At 34.5% G+C, this 26,340-nt stretch overlaps 1 protein-coding gene and 1 non-coding gene across 12 annotated transcripts in view; one reads left to right on the top strand and one right to left on the bottom strand.

The window, feature by feature from the left end:
- ADK (adenosine kinase) overlaps window positions 1-26,340 on the top strand; it is a 498,050-nt gene that overhangs the window by 404,842 nt on the left and 66,868 nt on the right. For all 11 annotated transcript variants that reach the window (XM_041748691.1, XM_041748694.1, XM_041748697.1 and 8 more), the window contains one exon: window positions 5,302-5,416. In XM_041748691.1, the coding sequence (XP_041604625.1) occupies window positions 5,302-5,416 (115 nt within the window). The remainder of the gene's footprint in view (window positions 1-5,301; window positions 5,417-26,340) is intronic.
- Window positions 12,783-12,851, bottom strand: LOC121488556. The gene has a single exon (XR_005987170.1). It is a non-coding gene; the product is annotated as a small nucleolar RNA U2-30 (small nucleolar RNA).

Here is a 26,340-nt window from a genome sequence, read left to right as displayed (position 1 = left end):
AAGCACTAACTCTGTACCTGACACTTTGATAGACCCTGAAACAAGACAGAAATGACCAGAAAATATACTGTGAAAGAAATGTGGGAGAGGTTTCTATGTTTTAAATACAGTAGTCATGGAATGACTCTCTGAGGAAAGTAAAACTTGAAAAATATGGATATCTAGCATTGACAGAAAAAAGCAAAACAAACAACAGGGAAACAAATTTCAAACAGAGAAAACAAGAGTACACAGGCCCCCAAAGGAGAAAGAGCGTAATGTACTGTGAACTCCAAGAACTGACAAAAGGCCAATGTGACTGGAATGAAGTAAGTGAGGAGGAGGTGGTAGGAGATAAGACTGGGGACTGACACGTCATGTGAACACCATAATTATTACAGGAGTTTCTATTTGGAAAACAAAAGAATGTGATATGGTTAAGTGAGGCAATGTGTGGGAACACCACAATTGCTATTCCATAGGAATAGGTAGATTATACAGTATTAACATTTGTATCATCAGCTTGTTAAAAATGGAATGAAGAGAGTGTATTCTTTAATTTGGAAGACAATGCTAAATTTAAGGTGTGTGATCACCAGTGACAATAAAAGCATAATTTAACATTTATAAAATGCTTCACAGTTGATAAAACCTTTCCAACATATCATTAATGCATTTAATACTCATACAAACCTTTTGGGAGTTAGCATGTTATGCCTTATCAGTTCAACAGATAAAAAATAGGTTCCATGACTTGTTCAAGGTCACACATAGCTAATACATCTGGAGCCAGAACCAGAGCCAGCTCTTTAAGTCTCGTACTCTTTATAAACTACACTTATTTCTTTCTTTCTCACATCCTAACATATTGGAGGAGGAGATTTGATTTCCAAATGACCTTGGAAATGAGAAATATCTTGGAAGTCAAAAATTGAGAATCACTAGGGTAATATACAAGCCAGAATAATTAAGGGAGGCGGGGAGCAAACTTAAATACAAGATCAGCAATGATTTGTGCATGTGGCAGAAAAATTATTTCAGTTCAACATGCTATAGTCTTGTGATAACAGAAAGCACACTGCCGGAATTCAAAAAAGCAGTACAATCTGCAGATAGCATGGAATATCCGTTAAGAGTGTAATTTCTGGAGTCAGACTCTGTGGGTGCTAGCCCTGCTTGGCACTAGCACTTAGTATCTTTATGGTCTTAGGAAGCTTCTTAATCTCTCTGTGACTCAGTTTATTCACCTACAGAATAAGGATATGGTAATAATACCCACCGCCTATAGAAATTAAGTTTAGTGAGTACTTTAGAGTTACATACATGGCTCATAGCTAAATTGTATGAGCTTTCTTCTACTCCTCCCCCCCTTTTCCTTTCTCTCCTCCCTTATTAGATACCATAATTGAATTCCCAATACACAAAACTCTTGAGGCCCTTTTTAGAGATTTGGGGGCAACCTCAGGATATAACAGTTTTGGAGAGTATTAAAATGATGGTCATTAGAGGAAAGAAATTAATATTTATTAACTATTTAGCATGTGCTAAATATTGCATTAAGCTCTTTCACTTACCTTCTCTTCTTTCTTCACAACAATTATGTTCAACTTTTTATTTTGAAATAATTTTACACTAAGAAAATTAGCAAAAATAGTACACTTAGCCTTCCCTAATGTAACATTTTACACAAATAAAGGTATAATTATCCAAACAAAGAAGTTAGCATTAATATGATACCAGTAACTAAACTACAGTTTTTATTCTGATTTCACCAATTTCTCCTTAATTTCCTTTTTCTGATCCAGAATCTAATCCAGGAAAACAAATTGCATTTATCTGTTATGTCTCCTTAGTTTCTTCCTATCTGTGACAGTTTCTCATTCTTTCCTTGTTCATGATCTTGATCCTTTTGAAGAGTACTTGTCAGGGCACCTGGGTGGTTTAGTCAGTTATGCATCTGCCTTCAACTAGTGTTGTGATTGCAGAGTCGAGCCCCACAATGGACTGCCTGCTCTGCAGGGAGCCTGCTTCTCCCTCTCCAACTCCCTCTGTTTGAAATAAATAAATAAATCTTTTTTAAAAAAAGAATATTTGTCAATCATTTTATAGGATGCCCCTCAATTTGACTTTTTCAGATATTTTCTGTTATTTAAGTTGAGGTTATGCATTTTTGCCAGAAATACCACATAAGTGATTTTCTCTTCTAGTGTATCGTATCAGGGACATAGATGACATCCCATGCCTTAATGTTGATGATGTTAACTTTCATCACTGGGTTAAGGTGGTGTATGCCAGCTTATTTTTTGTAATGTTTTGCTTTCTTATTGTATTTAATAAATATCTTGGGGACGATATTTGAGGACTATGCAAATATCTCATTTCACCTACTAATCTGTAATGAGAAGTATCTTAGAGGAGATACTTTGAGACTATGCAAATATCCGGATTCTCTTCAAACTTTTGCCCACTAATTTTGGCATATTTCTTTCCCAATGTCATTTTTTCAAAATATTTATTTGAGAGAGAGAGAGCGCGCGCACGGAAGGGAGAAAGTCTTTAAAGCAGACTCTGCTCAGAGCATGGAGCCTAAGGCAGGGCTCAATCCCATGACCCTGAGATCACAACCTGAGCTGAAACTAAGAAAAAAAAAAAAAAGAAGAAATGACTGTGCCCCCAGGCATCCCCAAATGTCTTTCAACATAATTATTTTCTTAGTTTTGTAGATAAGGAAATGGACCCTCATAGAGGTTTATTTACCTCCTCAAATAGCAGAAATCCAGGTGTGTCACACTCTCAAGTCTCCTGTAATTTCATAATTCTGTTAAGTGTTAGCCCAAGTATAAGGAAGAAGAGTCTACAGAGAGATGGAGGTAGCAGCAGAACTAGAAATATGTAACTTTGAGAAGACAAAATGGAGATTTTAAGAAAAGATTCCATACTAGATGGGGATCAACTATTGAGGCCAAAGCAATGGCTTCTCAAAGACATAGTAAGAAATTTAAATTTGGTGTTCACTGACAGTGATCCCCGAGTAACAAAGGAGTTTTGTATGAACTGTGGATATGGATACAACTAGAATAAAGCTTAACCATTCTGTAAAGATTTGTGTTTTATATTTGGGAAGCTTATTTCAATCTTGAATTGCCATTTTTGTAAGATTTCATTTGAGAGATAAGATAGGTTTCTTTGAGGGATGCCTCGGGGGCTCAGCGGTTTAGCACCTGCCTTCAGTCCAGGGCGTAATCCTGGAGTCTCGGGATCGAGTCCTGCATCCGGCTCCCTGCTTGGAGCCTGCTTCTCCCTCTGCCTGTGTCTCTGCCTCTCTCTCTCTCTCTCTCTCTCTCTCTCTCTCTCTGTGTGTCTCATGAATAAATAAATGATCTTTAAAAAAAAGAAGAAGAAGAAGAAGAAGAAGAAGAAGAAGAAGAAGAAGAAGAAAGAAGAAGAAGAAGAAGGTTTTCTTTGATTAGATTACCAAAATTCCCATTAAAAAATATATCTTACCACTGGCTTGGTAAAAGACAACCATGAATTTTCATTCTTAAATAATTCCTTATAACACATTGAAGAAAGACCTCTATTTTAAAAATATCCACTACATGCAATGGTATTCTGTTCCCAAGTTGATAAAATGAATGTGTTTCTGGGCTTTACCCCTTTATCTTTATTAAATAGGAACTGTACTCAATCATAAGCAAAATGCTGACAGTTGTGAAACTTAAGTTTGGTAAGGAAATTGGGAAAATATATGTCAGTCATTTTAATTTAATATATATGTTTATTTGAGAGAATGAAAATATCATCATTATGTGACTTCTTTTAATTTTAATTTTCTTTTTTGGGGGGGGTGGTCCTTTCAGCTGTTACTAGTCATTTCTAATAGTTTTTCCCTAAAGAATTTCTTTTCTCATATTATCAGGCTTAGTTTTGTTCCAAAATGAACAACACAAAGAAATACTCAGCATGTTTGAAAGGTCAGCAGCATTGTCTTAACCACACATGGCTATTCTTTTCAGAAACAACGGTTGTCTAGAATCATCATGTTAGGTATAGTAGAAGCTTAGCTTCATTTATCATCTGGAATTTCTTAAGTATGTAGTGAACAAACAGCATACAAATATTTCACTAAAGATTTTCATACCTTTAAAAATATCATAGTTTCTGATGTTCTTTGTAACCATTATGATTTGTCTACCTCTGTTCTAATTAAACATCTTGATACCACTCAGATATATTTCTCCTCTGGTATGTGTTACTCTCTCCATAACTCTTTAAAACTACACAGTGATAGACTACCAGTAAAGCCCAAACTATGGATGGATTAGGGGCCCACTGAATTCAGACATGGATTTTTAAATTATCTAAAATAGTTGAAAAGATGATTCTAAAAACACTACTGATAATAGCTCAAGAATTAGATTTCAAGTCAGAACATTTATGATGTAAACTTCATGTTCTATATGATCTGACAAGTAGTATCAAGTTCCTAGAATTAGTTTGGATTTTTTTTACCTTTAATCTTTTTTTTTTTTTAAGATTTTATTTACTTATTCATGAGAGACACAGAGAAAGAGAGGCAGAGACACAGGCAGAGGGAGAAGCAGGCTCCCCACAGGGAGCCCAATGTGGGACTCAATCCCAGGACTCCAGGATCACGCCCTGAACCAAAGGCAGATGCTCAACCACTGAGCTACCCAGGCATCCCTACCTTTATCTTTTTTATTTTTTTTCCTTTATCTTTTTTAAATAAAATAAAGTCTGTAGGAAACAGCATCTCTTTCTCTCATTTTAGAACTTGGAAAAATTTGGCAGTTTAGTAACATTATTTCCATTGTCAGCATAATTCTCTAAACCTCTAAAATAATTAAGTATTCCTTTTTTTTTTTTTTTTACAAATCTCTCTTTAATTAGAAATTGAAAGTTGGCTATTTGCTGATAATAAGAAATTATTGTTAATTCTTTTTAAAAATACAGTAGTTATGCGGTTATGTGTAAGTCATTACCTTTCAGGGGTACATAATAAAACATTCACAGATAATATTATATTGTATCTGGGATTTGTTTCAAAATAATATGAAAGGCAAGTGGGTGAGACCGTAGATGAAATAAAATTTATCATAAATTTAAAATTGTTGCAACTTGATGGTGGTCTCTTGGAGGCTATTGTACTATTTATTTTTGCATATGGTTAAAATTTTTAAATAATAACTTATAATAGGGGTGCATATTTCTCATATTTTGAACATGACAAGCTAAATCCTTAATCTAAGTTTTGCTTTCTTGTACTAGTTATGAAAACTTTTCCTTCCTCTCTATTAATAGACTGAAGACATTAAAGAGATAGCCAGAAAGACACAAGCTCTGCCAAAGGTGAACCAGAAGAGGCAACGAATTGTGATTTTCACCCAAGGGAGAGAAGATACTATAATGGCTACAGGTACATGTGGAAATTGTATGCAAGCACAGTATAATGAAGATTAGTCATTTATAACAGAATTCTATACTCTCTTATAATTTATTTGAAAATAACACACCCTTCTTTTTTTTAACCACCTCCATGCATTTTGCTTACCCCATTACCACCCCTGTGTCTGGCAACCACCAATCTATTCTCTGTATTTATGAGTTCAGTTTTGTTTTGTTTGTTTTAGATTCCACATACAAGTAAGATCGTACAATATTTGTCTTTCTCTCACTGAATGATTTAACTTGGCATAATACCCTTGGGGTTCATCCATATTGTTTAAATGGCAGGATTGTCTTCTCTTTTTTATGTCTGAATAGTCTTTCTGTGTGTGTGTGTGTGTGTGTGTGTGTGTATGTGTTTCACATTTTCTTCATTCATCCGTCAGGGGACTATTGTCTTAGCTATTATAAATAATGCTGCAATGAACATGGGAGTATAGATATATTTTTGAGTTAGCGTTTTTGTTCCTTTCAGATAAACACCCAGAAATCATATGGTAGTTCTAAAATGAATATGAAGTAAAGTTTTCTTAAATATATAAGCCTGAGGGGTGCCTGAGTGGCCCAGTCAAACATCTACCTTCAGCTCAAGTCATGATCCCTGAGTCCTGGGATCAAACCGTGCATCAGGCTCCCTGCTTCTCCCTTTCTCCCTGCCTGTACGCTCTCTCTCTGTCTCTCTCTCTCTGTCTCTCTCTCTCTCCCTCTTTCACTCTTTCTCTCAAATAAATAAAATCTTTAAAATGTATTTGTGTACACACAAACACACACACATGCATATATTCCTGGAAAGGGTCAAAGAAAAGATTATTGTCAAATTTTGGGGAGAAGAAACCCTAGAATTCATTTATTCCAACTTTCTTACTTTAGAATTGTCAAAAGCAACATTCACAGACTTACTTAAGAAAATATCTATTTCATATTAATTCCCTGAGTGACAAATAGTGGAGTTATAGATGAAATGAGATTTATCATGAGTTAATAATTGTAGAAGCTGGGTGATGGGTATATGAGGGGTGGTCATTATGTTATTACCTCCACTTGTATATATGTTTAAAATTTTCTATGATCAAAATTATAAAAAAAAAACAGAAATAAAAGTTAAAAATAATTTCCAATCAAGAATCAGATATAGGGATGCCTGGGTGGCTTAGTCAGTTGAGTGTCCACCTCTTCGTTTAAGCTTAGGTCATGATCATGGGATCTGGCCCCACATTGGGCTCCATGTTCAGTGGGGAGTCTGCTTAAGATTCTCTACTTCTACCTCTGCCCCTCTTCCCACCCATGCTTGCTCATTCTTTCTCTCTCTCTAAAATAAATAAATAAATCTTTTTTTTTAAAGAAATAAAAGAATCAAGAGATACTAAGTGATTTTCCCAAGATATATTGATATGTTTGCTCAGCCTTGAATTCTAGGTGGGAATTAAAGAAAGGAGGGCAATCCAGTAGTATTAGCAAAGAGGATCATATAAGCAAAGGCATCAAGTACCATGTAATCTTTTATTACTGTGACAGAAAAAGCCATGCTGTTAATTTGTGCAAGAGAGAAAAGAAATGTCATGAAAAGACATCCCTGCGTTGATAATAACTATCTGGATTGCTGTCTTCATATAGGATGTGGCCTGTTCCTGTCTTAGCAATGAATACTGTTTAGAAAAGTGAAAAACATGCAGACTTCTTATCTTACAGGAACTGTAGTACTGCCTTCAGATTCATAAAATGCTATTTGGTTGCTCTTTATAGAGACATTTATTTTAAGGCTTTAGATATTCCAGATATACATATTGTACAAGTGTCTTCTTCATCGTGAATTTGCACAATTTCCCCAAAGTTGAAATCTTTAAAATTAGCCCCCCCTTCCTGTGATTCAATTTCTTTGTCAACTCATTTTGTTCTTTATTAAATCTATTAAACCATTCTTAGGAATACTTACTAGCAGGAATTTATTTGAGGAGAGACATTGGCTAATCTTTGCTCTTCCTACTATATGAAAATGAACTTAAATTAGAGGATGCACTATATCTGCAATGCATGATAAATACAAGATGGATAGAGAATCTGTTCAGTGGTGTCAGCTACAAAAGCAAACATGATAAATGTTAATGCAGTTTTGAGCCCTGGGATAAGCTATTCAGTGCACAAGCATAGCTGAATCTCTTTGCTATGTTGTTATTCATGGCAGCCAAATAAATGTCAATAATAAAAGAGAATTAAAGATTTTCATTTCCCAGAGGCAATCCTCTAATACGGCTTGATCTTTCATTTCATTTGTAATTCGTTCTCATGTCAGGATGCAATCATTCGCCAGGCTCTGGGTGTCATGTTAAGTCATTTAATAATGATTAAGAACATAAAAATGCTTGGCCTGTGGGGCAATTCACAGAAGAGATGCCAATTTGTTATTGTTTTTCCTCCTTTGCTCTTGAATATGGATCAGCTTTTTCCCACCTCCTAGCATTAAAATACTAATGGAAGATGGGGAGGGAAAGTGTCCCTTAATTTACCATAAGTGACATTCCAGAATGGCACAAGGCAGTGCTAACACACTTATTAAAACACTAATTAGGAATCGTTGTTCCTTAAACCTCACACTGTAGAGTACTTTTAAATGATCATTGCTAAGTTTGTGGCATTTAGCAATAATGTAACAAAATCAGTTTTCTTGGTATTTAATGCTAGAGACCTTTCTCCTTTTGAGATTTTGCGTCTATAAACCACTTTCTGTTATTTTATACATGTAGTCTTTGAATCCCTCTTTACTAAACTGTGGATCTGAAGTCTTTAACACTCATTTTTTTGGTTGGCTCTATTTCAGTTGTGTATCCACTTTGTATATCCATCTAGCCCAGAGGTTTTGTCACATATCAACCATTGTCTCATTGCTTGCAAGCTAATTGAGTTCCAAGCTTTTTTGGGGGTGGGGGTGGAAGGTGGCAAGGAATGCTGGAAAGTAGTAAGAGTAAGAAGCCAGAAATGACAGGCAGGAAAGAAAATATGATTTTGTACATTTTGATCCTTTTTAATGTTGAATGAACCTATTAGGTATCATGGGAGTCAGGTCAAGGAAGTCATTCTTGTGTCTATAAATATAGAAAAACTTAGACTAAAGATTTGTATTACCTACTGGACAGCAACTACTAATGAGGTCTTCATGTATTAACACCTTATTATATTAACAATTACAAAAATAAGTATTTTATATACATGCATATGTACATACATCCACATACATAGATATATGTCTTTACAGAAAGTTTACATTTCTCCAACTTTCTGTACAAAACATGTCCCTAAAAATTGGAAAAAGCAATAAGATTTTTATTCTAAGTTGAAAATAATGCATTTCACACTTTGGCTCTTATGTGACACAATGAAATAGGTCCATTGAAGAATAAATTGTAGACTTTTCTGAGTACTTTGAGAATTCTTTCTGGGCTGTTTGAATTGTAATTTTGCCCAAAAGGAGAAAATAGACTAGGTCAGAGGTTTTCAACTGGAAGACAGGGGCTGCCATGTCAGACAGAATCACCTAGTAGACGTTTGGTAAATATAGCCCTGCCTTCATAGAAGTATGTTTACTTCAACCTGATACATCCCTGTGAAGAGGACTAGAGTATACATCCTCGAAAAGATATATAAGAAATATGGGATGTAGAATCTGGGGGAAGGGCAGTGTAGGGTTGTATATTTGTTGAAAAGGTAAAATAGCAATGCTGTCTATCTGCCATCTCACTTTGAGAACCACTGGATTAGGTGATTTGATGTTGCCTCACATTTATGCTTTTGTGGGATGATAGAAACAAAACTTTTTAGCAACTAAGCATCTAGTACTTCAATAAGTCAAGTCTTGGTGAGTGCTTCTCTCTTTTGATAAATTACAAAGTATCATGTACTCATCTAGCATTACTAGCAATCTATGTTTATCATTTTAAATAATCATTGCATTTGATTGCTTATAATTTAAGATAGTCACATCATAGTGCCCTTGTCATTTCCTTATAAGTAAATGGGGTTATTGAAGTTACTTGTCTTCATGTTCCTGAGACCTGAAAGAAACTTGTCACTCCATTTGCTAGTTAAGTTTTCATGTTCTTTAATAATACTCAGTGCTGCACATTACTCTATAAGAAAAGGTCAATGTGCTTTGCAATCTAGTAGACATAAAGTACAGAAAATGTGGAATAGGAAATGCAAACTCTAAAGGAAAACAACTTCAGCAGCTGGAAGAATAATGTCAGCACATCATCACAACTCCTACTCCTACAATATATCGTTACAAGTCATTTTGAAAATGTTATTATACTATAGCCAAAGTAATTTTAAATGATGATCTTGTTGGCATAGTTTGGTGATGGTGTGGATAGAACAAATTAAGTAGCATTCTTTCAAAATGTCTATGACATTCATAGAAAAAAGTTCTTTGGATTTTTGAAGTATTTATTTCTTAACCAGGAGTATAAACAACTAAGTTATTAACTCATGTTCTGTTTTAGTTTTTTGTAACCACAAAAGACAAAGTCCTTTAATTAGGCAAGGAGGTAAAAAAATTTAGAATAACATATATGGAACTGTTACATTTCTGACGAAGGAATGTCTTTGGGGAATGGTTTCTGTAGTTTAGTGATCTCAGCCCTAGCCCTGGGAGATTAGCCTAGGCAAATGTTAACTATTATACCATTATTTTGGAAGGACCTTTAGTCAGATTTATTGAGGTATAGATTACATAGAGTGAAATACACGTATATTTTACTAAATAATCACCATAATCAAAATATAGAACATCTCATACGGTTTGTTTTTAAGTTTTATGCATCTGAAGTTGGTATTACTAGTTATTAAGTGAACACACCTGTGTCACTACTACCAGATCAAGATAGAACACTTGTAGCACTTTAGAAGCAACTGTTATTTTGGCTTCTACTACTGACACTTAGTTCTGTCTCTTTTTGAAATAGAATCACCCAATATATAGACTTTTTCATCTTACTCTGTCTCCATCCTTTTTTGAGTGTTATCTTACTTTTTGACAACCTATGATGCTTTAGGTGCTTGTCTTTTTCCTTTTCATTCCTGGAATCAACCACTTCTTCAAGTAATCCTGGTTCCTTTAATTAGCAAATGATATTTAGAAACCCAGATCTGGGTGCTAGACATGCTCATTGCTAATTGAGGATCATTGCTTTGGGACCCTCTTAGCAAATAGATTGGCAATATATGTACATATGATAACTCATGCATACATATCCATCTGTATTTATTTCCATATCTATCTATCTATTTATATATTTGAATTCCATGAGTTGAAACTGCTGATACCTTTGATTCTGGTCCAACAACAGAGTTCATTCTCGCCTACACCCTTTCCTTCCTTTTAACTTCTTCCTCTGTCATTGAAAGTTTTGGCTCTCATTATCTAAAATATATTTACTTATTTGTTCCATCCTAAAGTAGTTTTGAATTACTTACCCACACTCTTGTGCGCAATATATTTACTTTCTAGAGTTCACTATTTGTTTATAAAGTTCTTTTCATCTTTAGCGCTCTGATGTCCAGTCAAAATACTGTTCCAGAGTCACTTCAGATTAGTGCTTTTATTCCATCCACTTCAGTGTGTTTACGTTATTCATTTGTAATAAAGTTTGGTTTGTTTCTAAGAGTTTGTATTGCATTTTGGTTTCCTTTCATATCTAGGTTGGTTTTGTTAGTAATACAGTTCACCCGTCATGGTGTCAAGGTTCTGTGTGCTTTAACAAATGCATAAGATCATGAAACTACCACCACATAACCACAGTTATGCTACAGAAGAGTTCCATTTTTTTACCTCTAGTTTTCTGAAGTGGTAGTACCAATTGATATGCCCACCATCAGTATATAGAATGGCTTTTATTTTTCCACATTTTCATCAGCATTTTCTACTGTCCATGTTTTTTATTTTAACCATTCTGGTGAGTATGCTCTGGTTTCTCATTGTGTCTTTCATTAGATTTTCCCTAAGTTAGTGAGGTAGGGCCCCTTTTCATTTGCTTATTAGAATTTAGATATCTTCTTTTGTAGAGTTCCTGTTGAAGTCTTTTGCCCATATTAGATTGTCTTCTTGATATATAATTCTATTAGCAGTCTGCATACAAGTCTTTTGTTAGATAAATGTATTGCAACTATATTCTCCCACCTTGTGGCTTTCCTTTTCAGACCTTCATGATATCTTTTGAGAAATAAAGCTCTTAATTTTAATATAGACCAGTTAATAATGTTTTTCCTTTATGGGAAATACTTTTCATATTCTTTTTAAAGAGTTTTTATTTTTATTTTTATTTTTTTTTATGATAGTCACAGAGAGAGAGAGAGAGGCAGAGACACAGGCAGAGGGAGAAGCAGGCTCCATGCACCGGGAGCCCGATGTGGGATTCGATCCCGGGTCTCCAGGATCGCACCCTGGGCCAAAGGCAGGCGCCAAACCGCTGCGCCACCCAGGGATCCCCACTTTTCATATTCTTATAAAGAAAATCTTTGCATATTCCTAGCTCATTAAAAGGTTTTCCTATTGTTCTTTTTTTCCCCTAAAAATTTATGTTACTCTTTTCATCTGCATTCACAGTCCTGGAATTAGAATTAATTTTTATATATGGTATGAGGTAGAGGGACAATTCATTTCTTTTACCCATATGAATAACCAGTTGACCGACCATCATTTATTAAAAGGAACAACCTTACTGCAGTAAATTGATACCTTTGTCACATTACACATTACCTTATATCTGTCAGTCTTTTTCTAGACTATTCTTTTCTGTTGTTTTCTTTATCTTTATAACCAGTTTAGACTCTTATTTACTTAACTTATAATTAGTCTTTTTATTTGGTAATGCCAGACTTCTAACTTTGTTCTTCAAGCTTATCCTGGCTTTTCTTGACCCTTTGCATTTCCGCATAAATTTTAGAATCAGATTATTGTTTTCCCCCTGAAATTTCTTAATTCTTACTAGAATTTTATTGAATTGAATTATATATCGAATATCTTAGCCCATTTGGAAATAATTGACATCTTTACAATATTGTGTCTTCCAAACCATAGAGTATTTTACTCTATTAACTTAGGTGGTCTTTAATTTTTCTCAAAATGTTAGTTTTTTTCAGTATAATGGTCTTACATATATAACTTTTATGAGATTCCCTCCCCCCCCCACTTTTTTTTTGTATTTTCTTTATGTGAGCTCTATGCCCAACATGGGGCTTGAACTCACGACCCTAAAATCATGTGTCACATGCTCTACCAACTGAACCAGCCAGGCATCCCCATTTATTATTTATTTTTTGGTACTATCCTTTTTTTTTTTTAATTCTGAGCTCAGATCAAATATAGAAACATTCATAGTTATAAAGATCAGTAGAAAACCTTTCCATCATTACTAATTAGTCAGAAAAACTGATTAGTCTTTTATATACACACAAATTCACCCTCCAGTCTTTTATCTATCAACAAGTCCTCAGTTATCCACTGTCACCTTTATACATACAGGTACATCATTTTTAAATAACATACTTTAAGTTTCCAATTGTGTTTTACTGGAATATGAATTTTTATAATTGCTTTGTTTCTACTTATTAATTATAATAATATGTCTGTTGATTCTTTTGGATTTTATGTGTATATAATGATATCATCTATGAATAATAACAGTTTAATTTCTTCTTTCCCAATCTTTGAATTTATTTTTTATTTTTCTTACTACACTATTAGCACAGTGAAGCACAATGACTATGAGTATAACTGAAATGGTTATAGTGAGTATCTTTGTCTCATTCCCAATCTCCCATGGAAAATCTTCAGTATTTCAACAAAAAGGATAAAGTTTGCTGTAATCTCTTTATAGATACTCTTTAACAGATTAAGAAAGTTTCCTTTCATTAATAGTTTACAAAGAATTTAGTTGTTGATGATGTTAAGGTGTTTTTAGTCATAAAGGGAGTTGAATTTTATCAAATAACTTTTCTGTATCTATTAGAGATTGCTATATGATTTTTCACCCTCCCCCTTTTTTAATGTGTGAATTACATCATTCCATTGGAATGGTAAACATTCCATTTTTCCATGCATTATTGGGATAGTCCCAGTAGAGTCATGATATTCTTTTAATATATCGCTGGATTTTATCTGATTATATTTATCTCAGATTTTTGCAGTGTTATGAAAGAGTTTGTTTCTTAATTTTTCTCTCTTGTAACTTCCTTGTTAGTTTGTGCAGGAACATTCTAATAACCTTATGAAGTGAATTAGGAAGTGCCCTTTTTCTGTTTTGGGAGAGTTTTATAAGCTTGAGGTAATTTTTATGTAAATATTTGAAAGAGCTCACCCATCAAAATATCTGGGCCTAGAGAATACTCTATTGGATAGTTTTTCATTACAGATTCTTCTTTAATTGAATAGGAGTGCCCAATTTTCTATTTCTTTCTATGTCAGTTCTGATAAATTGTATTTCTCTCAGGGTTTGTATATATTTCACCTAAGTACTCAAATTTAATAGCATAAAATTATTTCTAGTATTCTTCCATCTTCTTAATTACTGTAGGATCTATAGTGATGTTCCTTTTTAGATTCCTAATCTTGGAATTAAATGTCTGCTCTTTCTCTTTTCCTTGATCACTCTTCCTTTAAGTTTATGCTAATTTGGATTTTCAAAGAAATAGATGCCAAGATGAGGCTTGACACTCAAAAGATTAATGGAAGGAAACACCTATAACAGAAGATAAATTAGAAGCCGGAGGAAACAGGGAAACCTATCAAATTGTACAAGTCTGACCCTTGTGTTAGCAGGACCAAAGGAAGGTTGGGCAGAAAGACACATAGATTGCAATGTAGTTAGGTTTTGACAAAGCCAGAGAGGAATCCACAAGCCAAAGTTGCCCAACAAGCAAAGTTGCCCAAAGGAATCCCATGTATCTCAAGAACAGGTCTCTATGCTACTCCTGTTGTGCTCAAGGGAAACATGGCCTCAGTATGAATGCAGTGGTGAATTTCAGACCATAGTTCCACTTGGAATATCTGAGAGGCACATTTTCATGGCCATGACAAGATTTATCAATTTTATTAGTCTTGTAAAGAACGAGGGCACCTGGGTAGCTCAGTCTGCAGTAAGCCAAGGTCATAATACCAGGGTTCTGGGACTAAGCCCCATGTCCAGTTCCCTGCTTATCATGGAGTCTGCTTCTCTTGCAGAGTCGTGCTCTCTTGCTCTCCTTCTGAAATAAATAAAATCTTTTTATGAAAAGAAAAAAGCCAACCCTGCCTTTGTTGATTTTCTGCATTGAATGTTTTATTTTTTTAATTTTGCATACTTTTTCTTTATTCTATTCTCTACTTACAAAATTTCTAAATTTTGATATGTCTATTTTATTATTTTTAGTTCAAAACATTTTCTAGTTACTATTGTGATATATTCTTTAGAAGTTATTTAGGAAGTTCTGCTTAATTAATAAATATCTGGAATATATTTAGATATTTTCTAATTATCTTTTTGTTTCTGAGTTTTGGTTTAACTTTATTGTGGTCAGAATGATTTTATTTAGTTCTTCAAAATTTGTTGAAACTTTGTCGTATTGAACATCATGTGATCAGTATTATACACATTTTTTGTGCATTTGAAAACAATATATATGTTGCCATTCTTTTTTTTTTTTAATATACCAACATTCTTAAATATAGTCTTACCATATACAGAAAGGTCAGTTTTGTTGAGTTTGTTGTCCAGATCATTTATACTCTTGTTTAGTTTTTGTCTGCTTGTTTTATCAGTTATTGAGAAATGTTTATTAAAGTGTCCTCCTATGGGGAGCCAGTGTGGCTCAGTGGTTGGGCATCTGTCTTTGGCTCAGGTCATGATCCTGGGTCTTGGGATCAAGTTCTGCATCGGACTACCCACAGGGAGCTTGCTTCTCCCTCTGCCTATGTCTCTGCCTCTCTCTCTGTGTCTCTCATGAATAAATAAATAACATCTTTAAAACACAAAATAAAATAAAAGTAAAGTGTCCTCTTATGATTGGGATTTTTATATATCTTGTTTTGGTTCCATCTAATTCTGCTTTATATATTTTGAAGCTTTCATTCATGTGTAAGCTATATATATATGTATGTAAATGACGTGTAAGTTTAGAATCTTTCTATCTTCTTGATGGATTGAACCTTTTATCATTTGGAAATATCCTCCATTACCTCTAATGATGAATATCTTTTGCATCTCTTATTAGTTTAACTACCAGTTTTATGTTGTTTTAGTGTTAGCATGGCTTTCCAATCCCTTTACTTTCAACCTTTCTGTTCTTAAATACAAGATTTTTTTTTGGTAATTAGAATGCACTTTATTGTATTTTTTTTATTCATTCTATCTTTTAATTGGAGTCTATTTATATTTAATATACATTACTCATATAACTGGATTCCTATCTCACATCTTACTCTTTGTTTTCCTGTTTGTCTCACGTGTTTATCTTCTTTTTTTCTTCTTTCCTGCTTCTTTTGGAATTGAACAAGGTTTTTTTTATTCATTTCCTTTTCTATTTGCTTGGCAGTTGTATATCCTTTTGATGTTTGCCCTAAAGATTACAAAAATGTATCCTTGACATATTGAAGTCAAATATAAACTATAAGGTTTGCCACTTCTCATACAATGGAAGATCTTAGAAGATTTTAATTCCATTTAAGACCTCCAACCTTCTGTATTATTGTTGTCAGTCACCTTAATTCTACATTTTAATGCCTTGTAGTGACAAAATACTGTTATCATTTTGTGCAGTTGAATTTTACTCTTTACATTGTTGTTCTTCTCCTCCTGCATTTCCATGTTTTCATCTGAATAATTAAGAATTATTTTATCATTTTTCTTCTGCCTCCCCTGCTTCTTTTATTATTTCACCAAGAATGTGGATTCTCTTAGTTTTTGTTTGCAGGGTTTTTTTTGTTTGTTTGTTTTTTGAGAAAGGGGAAGGGAGCAAGCATGGGGGCTGCTGCAAAGTGAGAGCGGGGAGAGGGAATCCCAAGCACTCTCCATGTTCAGCACAGAGCCCAACGTAGGGCTTGATCTTAAAACCCTGAGATCATGACCTGAACTGAAAACAAAAGTGGGATGCTTAACCAATTGAGCTACCCAGGCGCTCCTGCAGTTATCTTTTATTTTGCCTTTCAGTATAGAACTGAAGTATAGAACTCTGAAGAACTCTGAAGTATAGAAGTATAGAACTCTGTATTAGACGGTATATTCTTTGACTCTTTACAGTGACTTCCATAATCTTTGGATTCTTTTATTTTTGTCAAGAAGTCAGTTGTTAGGGGATCCCTGGGTGGCTCAGTGGTTTAGCACCTGCCTTTGGCCCGGGGCGCGATCCTGGACTCCCAGGATCAAGTCCCACGTCAGGCTCCCTGCATGGAGCCTGCTTCTCCCTCTGCATGTGTCTCTGCCTCTCTCTCTCTTTCTATATATATCTATCGTGAATAAATAAATAAAATCTTTAAAAAAAAAGAAGTCAGTTGTTAATTTTATTCTTGCTTCTTTAGATATATTTCCACTTTCTCTGTCTGCTTTTTAGAATTTTTCTTTGACTTTAACTTTGGACTTGGTTCTGGTTTTCTTGTATTTATCCTGCAGAGTTTTTAGTACTTGGATCTGTGGTTGATGACTCTTACCAGTTTTGGAGATTTTCCAACCTTTATCTCTTTGGATACTACATTCCTCTCTTTCTAATTGGAACACCAGTTACACATATCTTAGTGACCTGGCATTTAGTTCACTATCCTCCCTTCTACTTTGACCAATCTGCATTTCAACACCTCATTGAGTTCTTTATTTCATTAGTCACATTTTTTACTTTCTATATTATTAGATCCTTTTTTTTATTACCATCAGTTCTATACTATAATCATCTATCTTGTCATTTATTTTTTTGAACATGTTATTGACAGTAATAATAAATTGCATATCCAAAAATTATATCTTAGTCATCTATGAGTCTTCTTTTGTCTTCTTTTGGGAGGGCCTCATGTCTTGGGTTGCCTGATAAATTTTCATTAAATACTATATATTTTCCATAATAAACTATAGCATTTCTGTTGGTGGTATTATTTTCCTATAAAAAAACAGCTAGAGCAGATAGTTTGAGGACTGAACCAACTCCAGGTTAAGTTACAGCTTTTCTAAGGCTTTTAATTTGCCTCCACTCCTATGCTATAGCTCTCCTGAAATCTCAACTGAAATTCTACAGTATTTACTAGGGCCCATACTTGATAGGTTGTTGTTGGCACCATATGAGTGCTAAAAATGCTACTCTGCCTTTTAGAGGCCTTCTGCTTAGTGTCTTGCCTTCTTGTCCTGTAACATTACAAATTTGGCAAATACCTTTCCTTCTCCTAAAGAACATGATACCTCAATTCTGACTGCCTTAGCAGCCCCAAACTCCAGTTTTTGTCTCAGCATCCTGGAGATTGTCAAAAGCTCTGTTGACTTTTCTGTCTCTTATTAAGAGCCCTTTTCCTAGATTCTCAACCTCTAACCCAGTGCCAAAAATTTACAAGTGCCCTGAGGGGGAAATCAACTTTTTAAATGTCACCCTAGCTCCTTAAGGTTTTCTACTCCCAGCAACATTATCTTACCAAGTCTTGGCTACTTTGACAGTGCTCTCATACCTGCATTTATTTATTTTTTATTTTTATTGTATAGCTTCTCTAGCTGCTTATCGTATAGGAAGTGATTTATCACAAGCTATGGCATTAGAGCCTAAATTAAAGTTCCTAGTCAATATTTTTAATTGTAAAATAGAAAAATATATGGCCCAAGAAAATTAAGTGGATTCATCTGTTATATAAGGTTCTTAGTTGATTTAGCAATACTACCATCCATAACCTACTTTGAGAATGGCTGGATGCAATAATTTACACAAGATCCCAAAGTTAGAGCCAAAAAAACTGGATCAGACCAAAAAACTCGGGCCCAAAAAAAAGTCAAGCAGCCCAGGTGGCTCAGAGGTTTAGTGCCGCCTTCAGCCCAGGGTGTGATCTTGGAGACCTGGGATCAAGTCCTGCATTGGAGCCTGCTTCTCCCTCTGCCTGTGTCTCTGCCTCTCTCTCTCTCTCTCTCTCTCTCATAAATAAATAAATAGAATCTTAAAAAAAAAAAAATCCCAGCCTCTTGAATCCCAACCCAGTCTAACCTGTTCTATACTACATTGCCTCATTTATTTACAGCAGTAGTTCTCAACCAGGAGCAGTTTTTCCCTTCACTTTTGGTTGTTACAGTTGAGTGGGCAGTAGGGAAAGGACAAAAGCCCAAGATGCCACTTATATATCCTGTAATATACAGGACAGCCATCAACAACAGAGAATTATCTGGCCCAAAATAATAGGAATGCCAAGATTGGGAAAACCCTGGTTTATAGCTTATAGTGTATCTGAGAATGTATATTTAAAGGATCACTTTCTGCCTCTTCATTACACTTAACCATTAGAGCAATACCAATAGATTTTTGTATTCTAAATCTTCCTGTAGGAATACATCCAGAGACCTTTTGACTCAAGAAAATGTACATATATGATCTAGTATATATTTGCTTAACTCTGTTTCTCAGCTTCAGCCATATAATCTCTAATTTTAAGACTTCTCTTCAGTTAGAATTTTTTAGAGCTGGTTAAAACAGTCCCACGTGGAGGTGTGTATACATATCTTATAAATGCATTATGTTATGTGAAGGATATCTAATGATAGCTACATTTACCTACATGTTTATAGATATATATGTACACATTAACTTAAATGGTTCTTAGATAATGTATCCATCTTCTTTTAAAACTCCAAAGTCAATTTCTATAATTGAAAACTCTTGAAAATGTATTATAAATGGATATTTATCTGAAAAGTATATTACCAAATGTTTTTCAGAATAATTACTGTTTTTGCCCAGTGAGTGATTTTTCTAAAATTCAGTTAGACTCCAAAATTTATTTTTCAGAACATTACAGCTTGGCGGCAGAATTTTATTTTGGCTGAAACATGGCGTGTATGTCTTTGGCTCAGATAAAAGTCTTCGGAGGTGTAGCAGAAAAATCTGATTCAGATCATTGAACAGTTAAAATTTTCTTAGGTTAAAAGAAAAAAAGTGGTTGCTCATTGGACATTAAAAACTGCTTAAATGAAGACTTATCTATTGCTTTATTCCTTTAAGCCTTAGCCAAGACAGTTTATCCTAATTAAATTTCTTTAGAAGTGTACATCATTTTTTATATTCATTGACCTTTGAAGTAGCCAAAATAGAAGCCACTATTCCTAAGGATTTTCCCCTGTTGTCTAATCTTGGCCCATGAAGTTTATTTAGCTTTTTTCTGCTTCTGTTAAGCTATTTTAAGTTCTTATATTCAGTGCCTTTCTGGTTTAATAAGCAATCTAAAGCCCTAAGAAAATGTCCTAATTTGTTGTCAAATTAATCATTTAGCACTTAGCCCAATATTCAATTTATTTATCTTTTTTTTTTTTTTTTTTTTTGAGAGAGAGAGAGAGAGAGAGAGAATGCATGTGCAAGCAAATGGGAGAAGGAGAGAGGGGAGGAGAATCTTAAAGGGGCTCCACACCAGCATGGAGCCCAATACAGGGCTTAGTCTCACAACCCTGAGATCAGGACCTGAGCCAAAATCAATTCAGACACTTAACTAACTGAGCCACCCAGGTGCCCCTGATTTACTTATCATATTAAATTTTGCCTGTATTTTTATTTCATTTAGTTCTAGAAAACTCTACCCTTACCTACCTATAACAAAGGGAAAATTTTTTTTAACTGTTCTCTGAATAGGCAATACATCCATATGGTTCAGAATTCAAAAGATACAATAATTAGGACTGTTCAACTGTCCAGTACTTATGAGGAAGTAAAAAGTTTTTCATTATTAAGATGACCACAAAACTTAACAAAACTCAGATATATTTGAGAGTGAAAGAGGGTACCATTAATTATACTAGGGCTATCCTGAGCAAACCAGTCCATATTGTCCTGCTCCTTATTATACATAGTAAAACAAAGATATTTAGTAAAATGAATTCTTTTATTGCTTAAGTTTTTGTGCTGTGCTATTTCTAACATTTCTTCCAATTCAAAGATCTTTGATTATGTGCTAAGAATATGCCAGGTAAAATAGAACTTAAAGAAATCTGAGACTCTCTAACAGGATAAGTGGAAATGGCAAAATACCAATAGATAAAACAGTAAAGTAGCAGTACAAATGAATTCAGATCACTGTGGTTTTACTGAGCACCTACTGTGTGTCAAGAATTATGGTTATAAAAATAAATGAGACAAAAATTCTATTTCTTGAAATCTAGGAGAGGCATAACCCACTAACACAGTAAGAGAAGTAGTATATGACTTTAATGAACTACCCTTTATAGGACAGAAGACACAAGGAATTGGAGAAAGTTTCACAAAGAAGTGGTGTTTTAATGAGGCTTTGAAGAGTACAGTTCATTTTTGGCAAGTTGAGATTCCAAAGGAATATAAATTGATGGAATAACAAGATAAAAATGCAAAGAGGCCTTAAAAGGTATAATGTATCACAGAGAATGTCAAATATTGGGGAGAGATTTGTGGGTAAACATGAATGATAATTCGTGATAGGTTTTTTAATGCTTTGCTGGGCAGTACATGATTAAGTGCTTAAAGTACATACAGAAGGAGCGATGCCTGAGTGGCTCAGTGGGTTAAGCATCTAATTCTTGATTTCAGCTCAGGCCATGATCTCAAGGTCATGAAACTGAGCTCCGCATCAGGCTCTGCACTCGGTATGGAGTCTACTTGAGATTCTCTCACTCTGCCCACCCTCCCTGCTCGCTCTTGTTCTTCTCCCCTCCCCATTAGTTAATTATCTTGAAGTGCATACAAAGGAAGAAGAGATCATTTGGGCTGAGAAACATCTTGTGTTCAGTTTATCATAATGCACTTTTATTTGTTTATAAAGCCCTGTTTCGGAGGGATCAATGAATACTAAACGTGAAGATATTTTTATTTTCTAATTAAATGCCAAAGAATAAAAACTGCAATAATCCCTCTAAAAGGTATTAGTAATGAATAAACCTGTGGGGTTAGAGTGAGACAAATTTGATAGGGTTAGGAAAATTATAGAGAAAAAGAGCTATCTATAAATCATGGTAAGAGCACTAGGGAAAATGCCTTAGAAAATTAATAAAGATTGGTTTGGTTTAAAGATGATAAACAAAGACTAATGTGAAAGGGTAATGAATTCAGCCATGGAGACAGTTCATACTAAAGTGCCTTCTAAAAGAAGTGCTACTGGACTAGCTTTATTAAATATTTTCTTTCCTTAAATTAAGGAAAAAGAGTCAGTAACCCATTAATAAAATTTGTAGTTGACACTAAACTAGGAGATAATATATCTATTAATAAAATTATAGAAATTCTGATACTAGAAACCAGAAATAGAAGTTCAAAGTAACATTTAAAATTAAATAAATATATTCATCCCATTTTAAATCTACATAGAAGCAGCAGGTAACACTAGAGAAATGTCTTCATTTTCAGGAGATATTCATGGTTTAGTGTTTAATAAGTGAATGATAGACTCCCCTAAAATTGAAAGCAGTAGAAATATGTCTTCACTAAAGAGTCTACATTTACAAGCTGTATAATGTGATTATAGTCTATGATTCAAGGTGTTTTTTTGTGAAATTTTTCATATAAATCTTTGTCATTGAACTTTCTAGAGAACACTGTTCCTTCTGTGACTCACATTTTAATGAAGAAACTGTTCTGTTTTAAAATGGTCTTATTCCTTCTAGATGTTGCTTAAATATGTAGAGTATAGCTAGGTCTTAAGGAAGATTGGATGAGGAACAATGAATGGAGGCCTAGACAAAAAGTCTAGTTCCCTGAAACAGTTACATGGACCCCTAGCAAGGTTCATGTCAAAACTCCTGGTTAATATGAATATGCCCCTGAGTCCTAGAAAGTAAACCATGGCCTTGACCATCTGTGACTTACAGTACTAGGATTAACCATTATATTTCCACCATAAATTACAAGTCATAGCATGATTATTGTGAAAGATCAACAGTGCTCTTTGTTATGATCGAATAGTTTTGCAGTCAGCTATTCTGGAATCTGTTAAGCCATTATAACAAATCCATATAGGCTTAAGATTTTTAGAGCCTTGGCTATAGCTACTTTGAGAATTTGACACAAAGGCTAATCAAAAAGCTTTATTTTGAAATAACCTTCAATTTATCCATTCCTATCTTCACATTCCACTATAAAGAATATCTACATTTAGATTTTTTAAAGATTTATTTATTTATTTATAAGAGAGAGAGAGAGAGGCAGAGACATAGGCAGAGGGAGAAGGAGGCTCCATGCCGGAAGCCCGACATAGGACTCAATGCTGGGACTCCAGGATCACGCCCTGGGCCAAAGGCAGGCGCTAAACTGCTGAGCCACCCAGGGATCCCCTCATTTAGATTTTTTTTAATTGGATGTTTTATAAGTACAAAGAACTATTTTGAGGGAAAAAGATAAAATGTTTATTTATATAATATATATTAATGAAATATATTACTATATTGATTTATATTATATATTATATAGATATATTAATATATGTTTAATATATATATATTAAACTTTAACTGAACATTCAGCTGCAGTAAACTTTTAGAAACCTACTCATTGGTATGTCAGCATAAGAAGTGGATCATAATAGGGTCATTAGGTTTATTTGACACGTGATAGCAACAACCCAACCCAGCATACACTTGTAAGCTATCTATTAAGCATAAAGGCATTTGTCACCATTGACAGTACTGACATTTAATCTGGGATCTGTTCACAGCTCAGTTTTCCATGTGTTACTAGATGTTATTTGGTGGTTTCAATTCAGAATCAAAGCATAGCTAGCTTTTCTCTTCAAGTTAGGCTAAATTTTACCTGAACAGGGGAAAATGGAAATATTATATAGATCTTGTTGGGGTGATAATTTTCCTCCAGATGAATCATGCCAATCAAGGTTTCGAGAATTGACCTTTTGTGCTGTTTTTATAGTTTACAAGCCAAAGCTGTGATAAAGTAGATTGTAGTAAGTTAGATTAATGGGCTAGGAAGGAAGCATAGCGGATCGGTAAGCATAGTGGATCGGTTCAATAGGAAAGTCAGGAAAGCAGAGCCAGTGGGGACTGGGAAAAAACTTAATTCAGGTGAGGCAGATGTTGAGATAAAGTAGATCCAGGAATTGGTAGCAAGTCATTTTAAGTACAGTTTCCAAGGGTATAGCAGCCTCAGCAGTTCTGGTATGAACACACCAAGTTATTATGTGAGGTAGGAGTGGTTGTGGAAAAAGGAAAAAAGCTCTTTCTCAGGAGGCTATCGGTATCATTCAGAGAAGTCTATTCTTATATAAAAGGAATTGTATTGGTCTTCTAAGAGGAAAGGTTGCCAGAAACTGGCAAACACTAAAATGCTTAACAAATACATTGGAGTTAGAGCAGTTTAGTTTTTAGAAAGTGGAGCCTAGAATGCTAGGAAGGATAATCACTCGGGGCGAAGGATAGACAATCTAGATTGAAGCCCAGGCCAGTTCTAAGAATTGATTAGTACAGAAGACAATTTGTTAAAACAAAAGCTCTGCAGTTCCAGTTGGGCTAGAACTTACATCTTAACGTCTAAAGTAATTCTATGCTCTACTCTTGATACATATCCTGTCCTTGTTAGGACTATCTTAAAGTTGGAGTACCCAGCTCTGCAAGTACAGCCTGAACTGTAAAGACCCAGGAAAGTATAAGGAAGGCAAAATGAGGAAGGACTTCATGCAAAAATGATACAGGACTTGAAATATCAGGTATCTGAGCATGTCTATGACAAGAACCAAGTTGCAACCTAACTGAAATGCTATATTGAACCACTGCTGTTTCTAACATATACTGTGCTGGAGTTTTATTGGAAACAAAGGCATATGGCCGTTTAGAGAGCTTATACATAAATAAAGCAGGTAGGATACACACTAGAAAACTATACATAGAAAACATTATTTGAATTTTACCAAGAAATGGGCTGTAGAAATAAAATAATGCAAGCATGAGTTCACTATACATAGTGATCATAATGATTTGCATAGTGATTTGTGCAATATAAGTGAGGTTTTGGTGCAGACAAGAACTAGAAATGACCTTAGAGATCATCTGGTACATCTTGAAGTTTGAAAAATAATTGAGACCCACTGCTGGTGGGAGAAATTTTGTACAGCTTTCCTGGGTGACAGCTTGAGAATACATATCAAAAGCCTTTAAAATATGCATATCCTTTGACTCAGTAATTTTAGTTACAGGAATTAATCCTATGGAATAATTTAGCATATGCACAAAGATTTACATACAAGGATATTCATAACAGCATTGAACTTAAATTTTTAATGTTTCTAAATTTTTATTTTGCAGCAAAGAGATTGCAAAAATACAGATCTTCCATATATCCTTCACTCAGCTTTCCTAAACACTAACATTTTATATAACTGTAGTACAATTATCGAAACCAGGAAATTAATATTGAAAGAATATTATTTAAAAAGCTACAGACCTTCTTCAGATGTTACTAGTTATTTCACTAATGTTCTTTTTCTGGTCTACAATATACAATCCAGGACCCCACACAATGCATTAGTAGTTAGTCAATTTCTCTTGTTTTTTCTTCTAGGTTTCTCTGTGAATGGAATTTAAAAATACATGAATATATGCATACATCTATACCTATTTCTATATCTATTTGTCTATATCTGTGTGTGCATGTATATATGTGTGTGTATATATATTTTTTTTAATATGAGTTCATACTGATATTGCCTACTCCAATATAACACAACAGCATTTCCCCCCACAGTTAATTTTAACTTTCTAAATGGTGTGTATAAGGTTATCATGGCTCTGTAGATACTGTGGTGTCTCTTTACAAAGATATATTTAGTGAATTGTCTCTCTCCCCACATCTCTTCTCCATTCCCATTTTCCCATTCTTCCATCCTTTTTCCACCTACCACTTTTTTTTATCTTTACTTTTTATTTTTATTTTTATTATTTATTCATGAGAGACACAGAGAGAGGCAGAGACATAGGCAGAGGGAGAACCAGACTCCATGCAGGGAGCCCATTGTGGGACTCCAGGATCACGCCCTGAGCCGAAGGCAGACGCTTAACTGCTGAGCCACCCAGGCGTCCCTTCACCTACCTTTTGAAGGCAACTGAATTCATTAGTTTCTGATTTATCCTTCCTGTATTTCATCTTATTTTTCCCCAAACAGCTTTATTGAGATATAATTCATATACCATATAATTTACGCATTTAAAATGTATAATTCAGTTTTTTTGTATATTCACAGTTTTACAACCGTCACCACCGTCAATTTTAGAACATTTTTGTCACCCTAAAAGAAACTCCTCAGTTTCTCTAACTTTTGCCAGCCCTTTGCAACCAACATAAATTTATTGTCTTTCAGTTCTAAAGGCTGAAAGTCTCTAATATCATCATGTAGAGTGATAAAGATATCATAGGGCCATGTTTCCTCTCAAGTCTATAGAGAAAAATTCTTCCTTGTATCTTCCTAGCTTCTTGTGGCTCTTGACAATCAATCCTTGGCATTTCTTGATAGTCCTTGGCTTATAGCTGTATCTCTGTATGTCCTCACTTCTTATTTAAGGACATTCTTAACTCATTACATATGCAATTACATCTGTCTTATTTTTTTTTAAAGATTTTATTTATTTATTCATGAGAGACATACAGAGAGAGACAGAGGGAGAAGCAGGCTCCCTCTGGGGAGTCCGATACGGGACTTGATTCCAGGACACCGAGATCACAACCTGAGCCCAAGGCAGACAC

Source organism: Vulpes lagopus, chromosome 3 (assembly GCF_018345385.1).
Source record: "Vulpes lagopus strain Blue_001 chromosome 3, ASM1834538v1, whole genome shotgun sequence".
Lineage (NCBI taxonomy): Eukaryota > Metazoa > Chordata > Mammalia > Carnivora > Canidae > Vulpes > Vulpes lagopus.
Note: the sequence above shows the minus strand (reverse complement) of the source record. Positions and strands in the feature narration are given on the sequence as shown.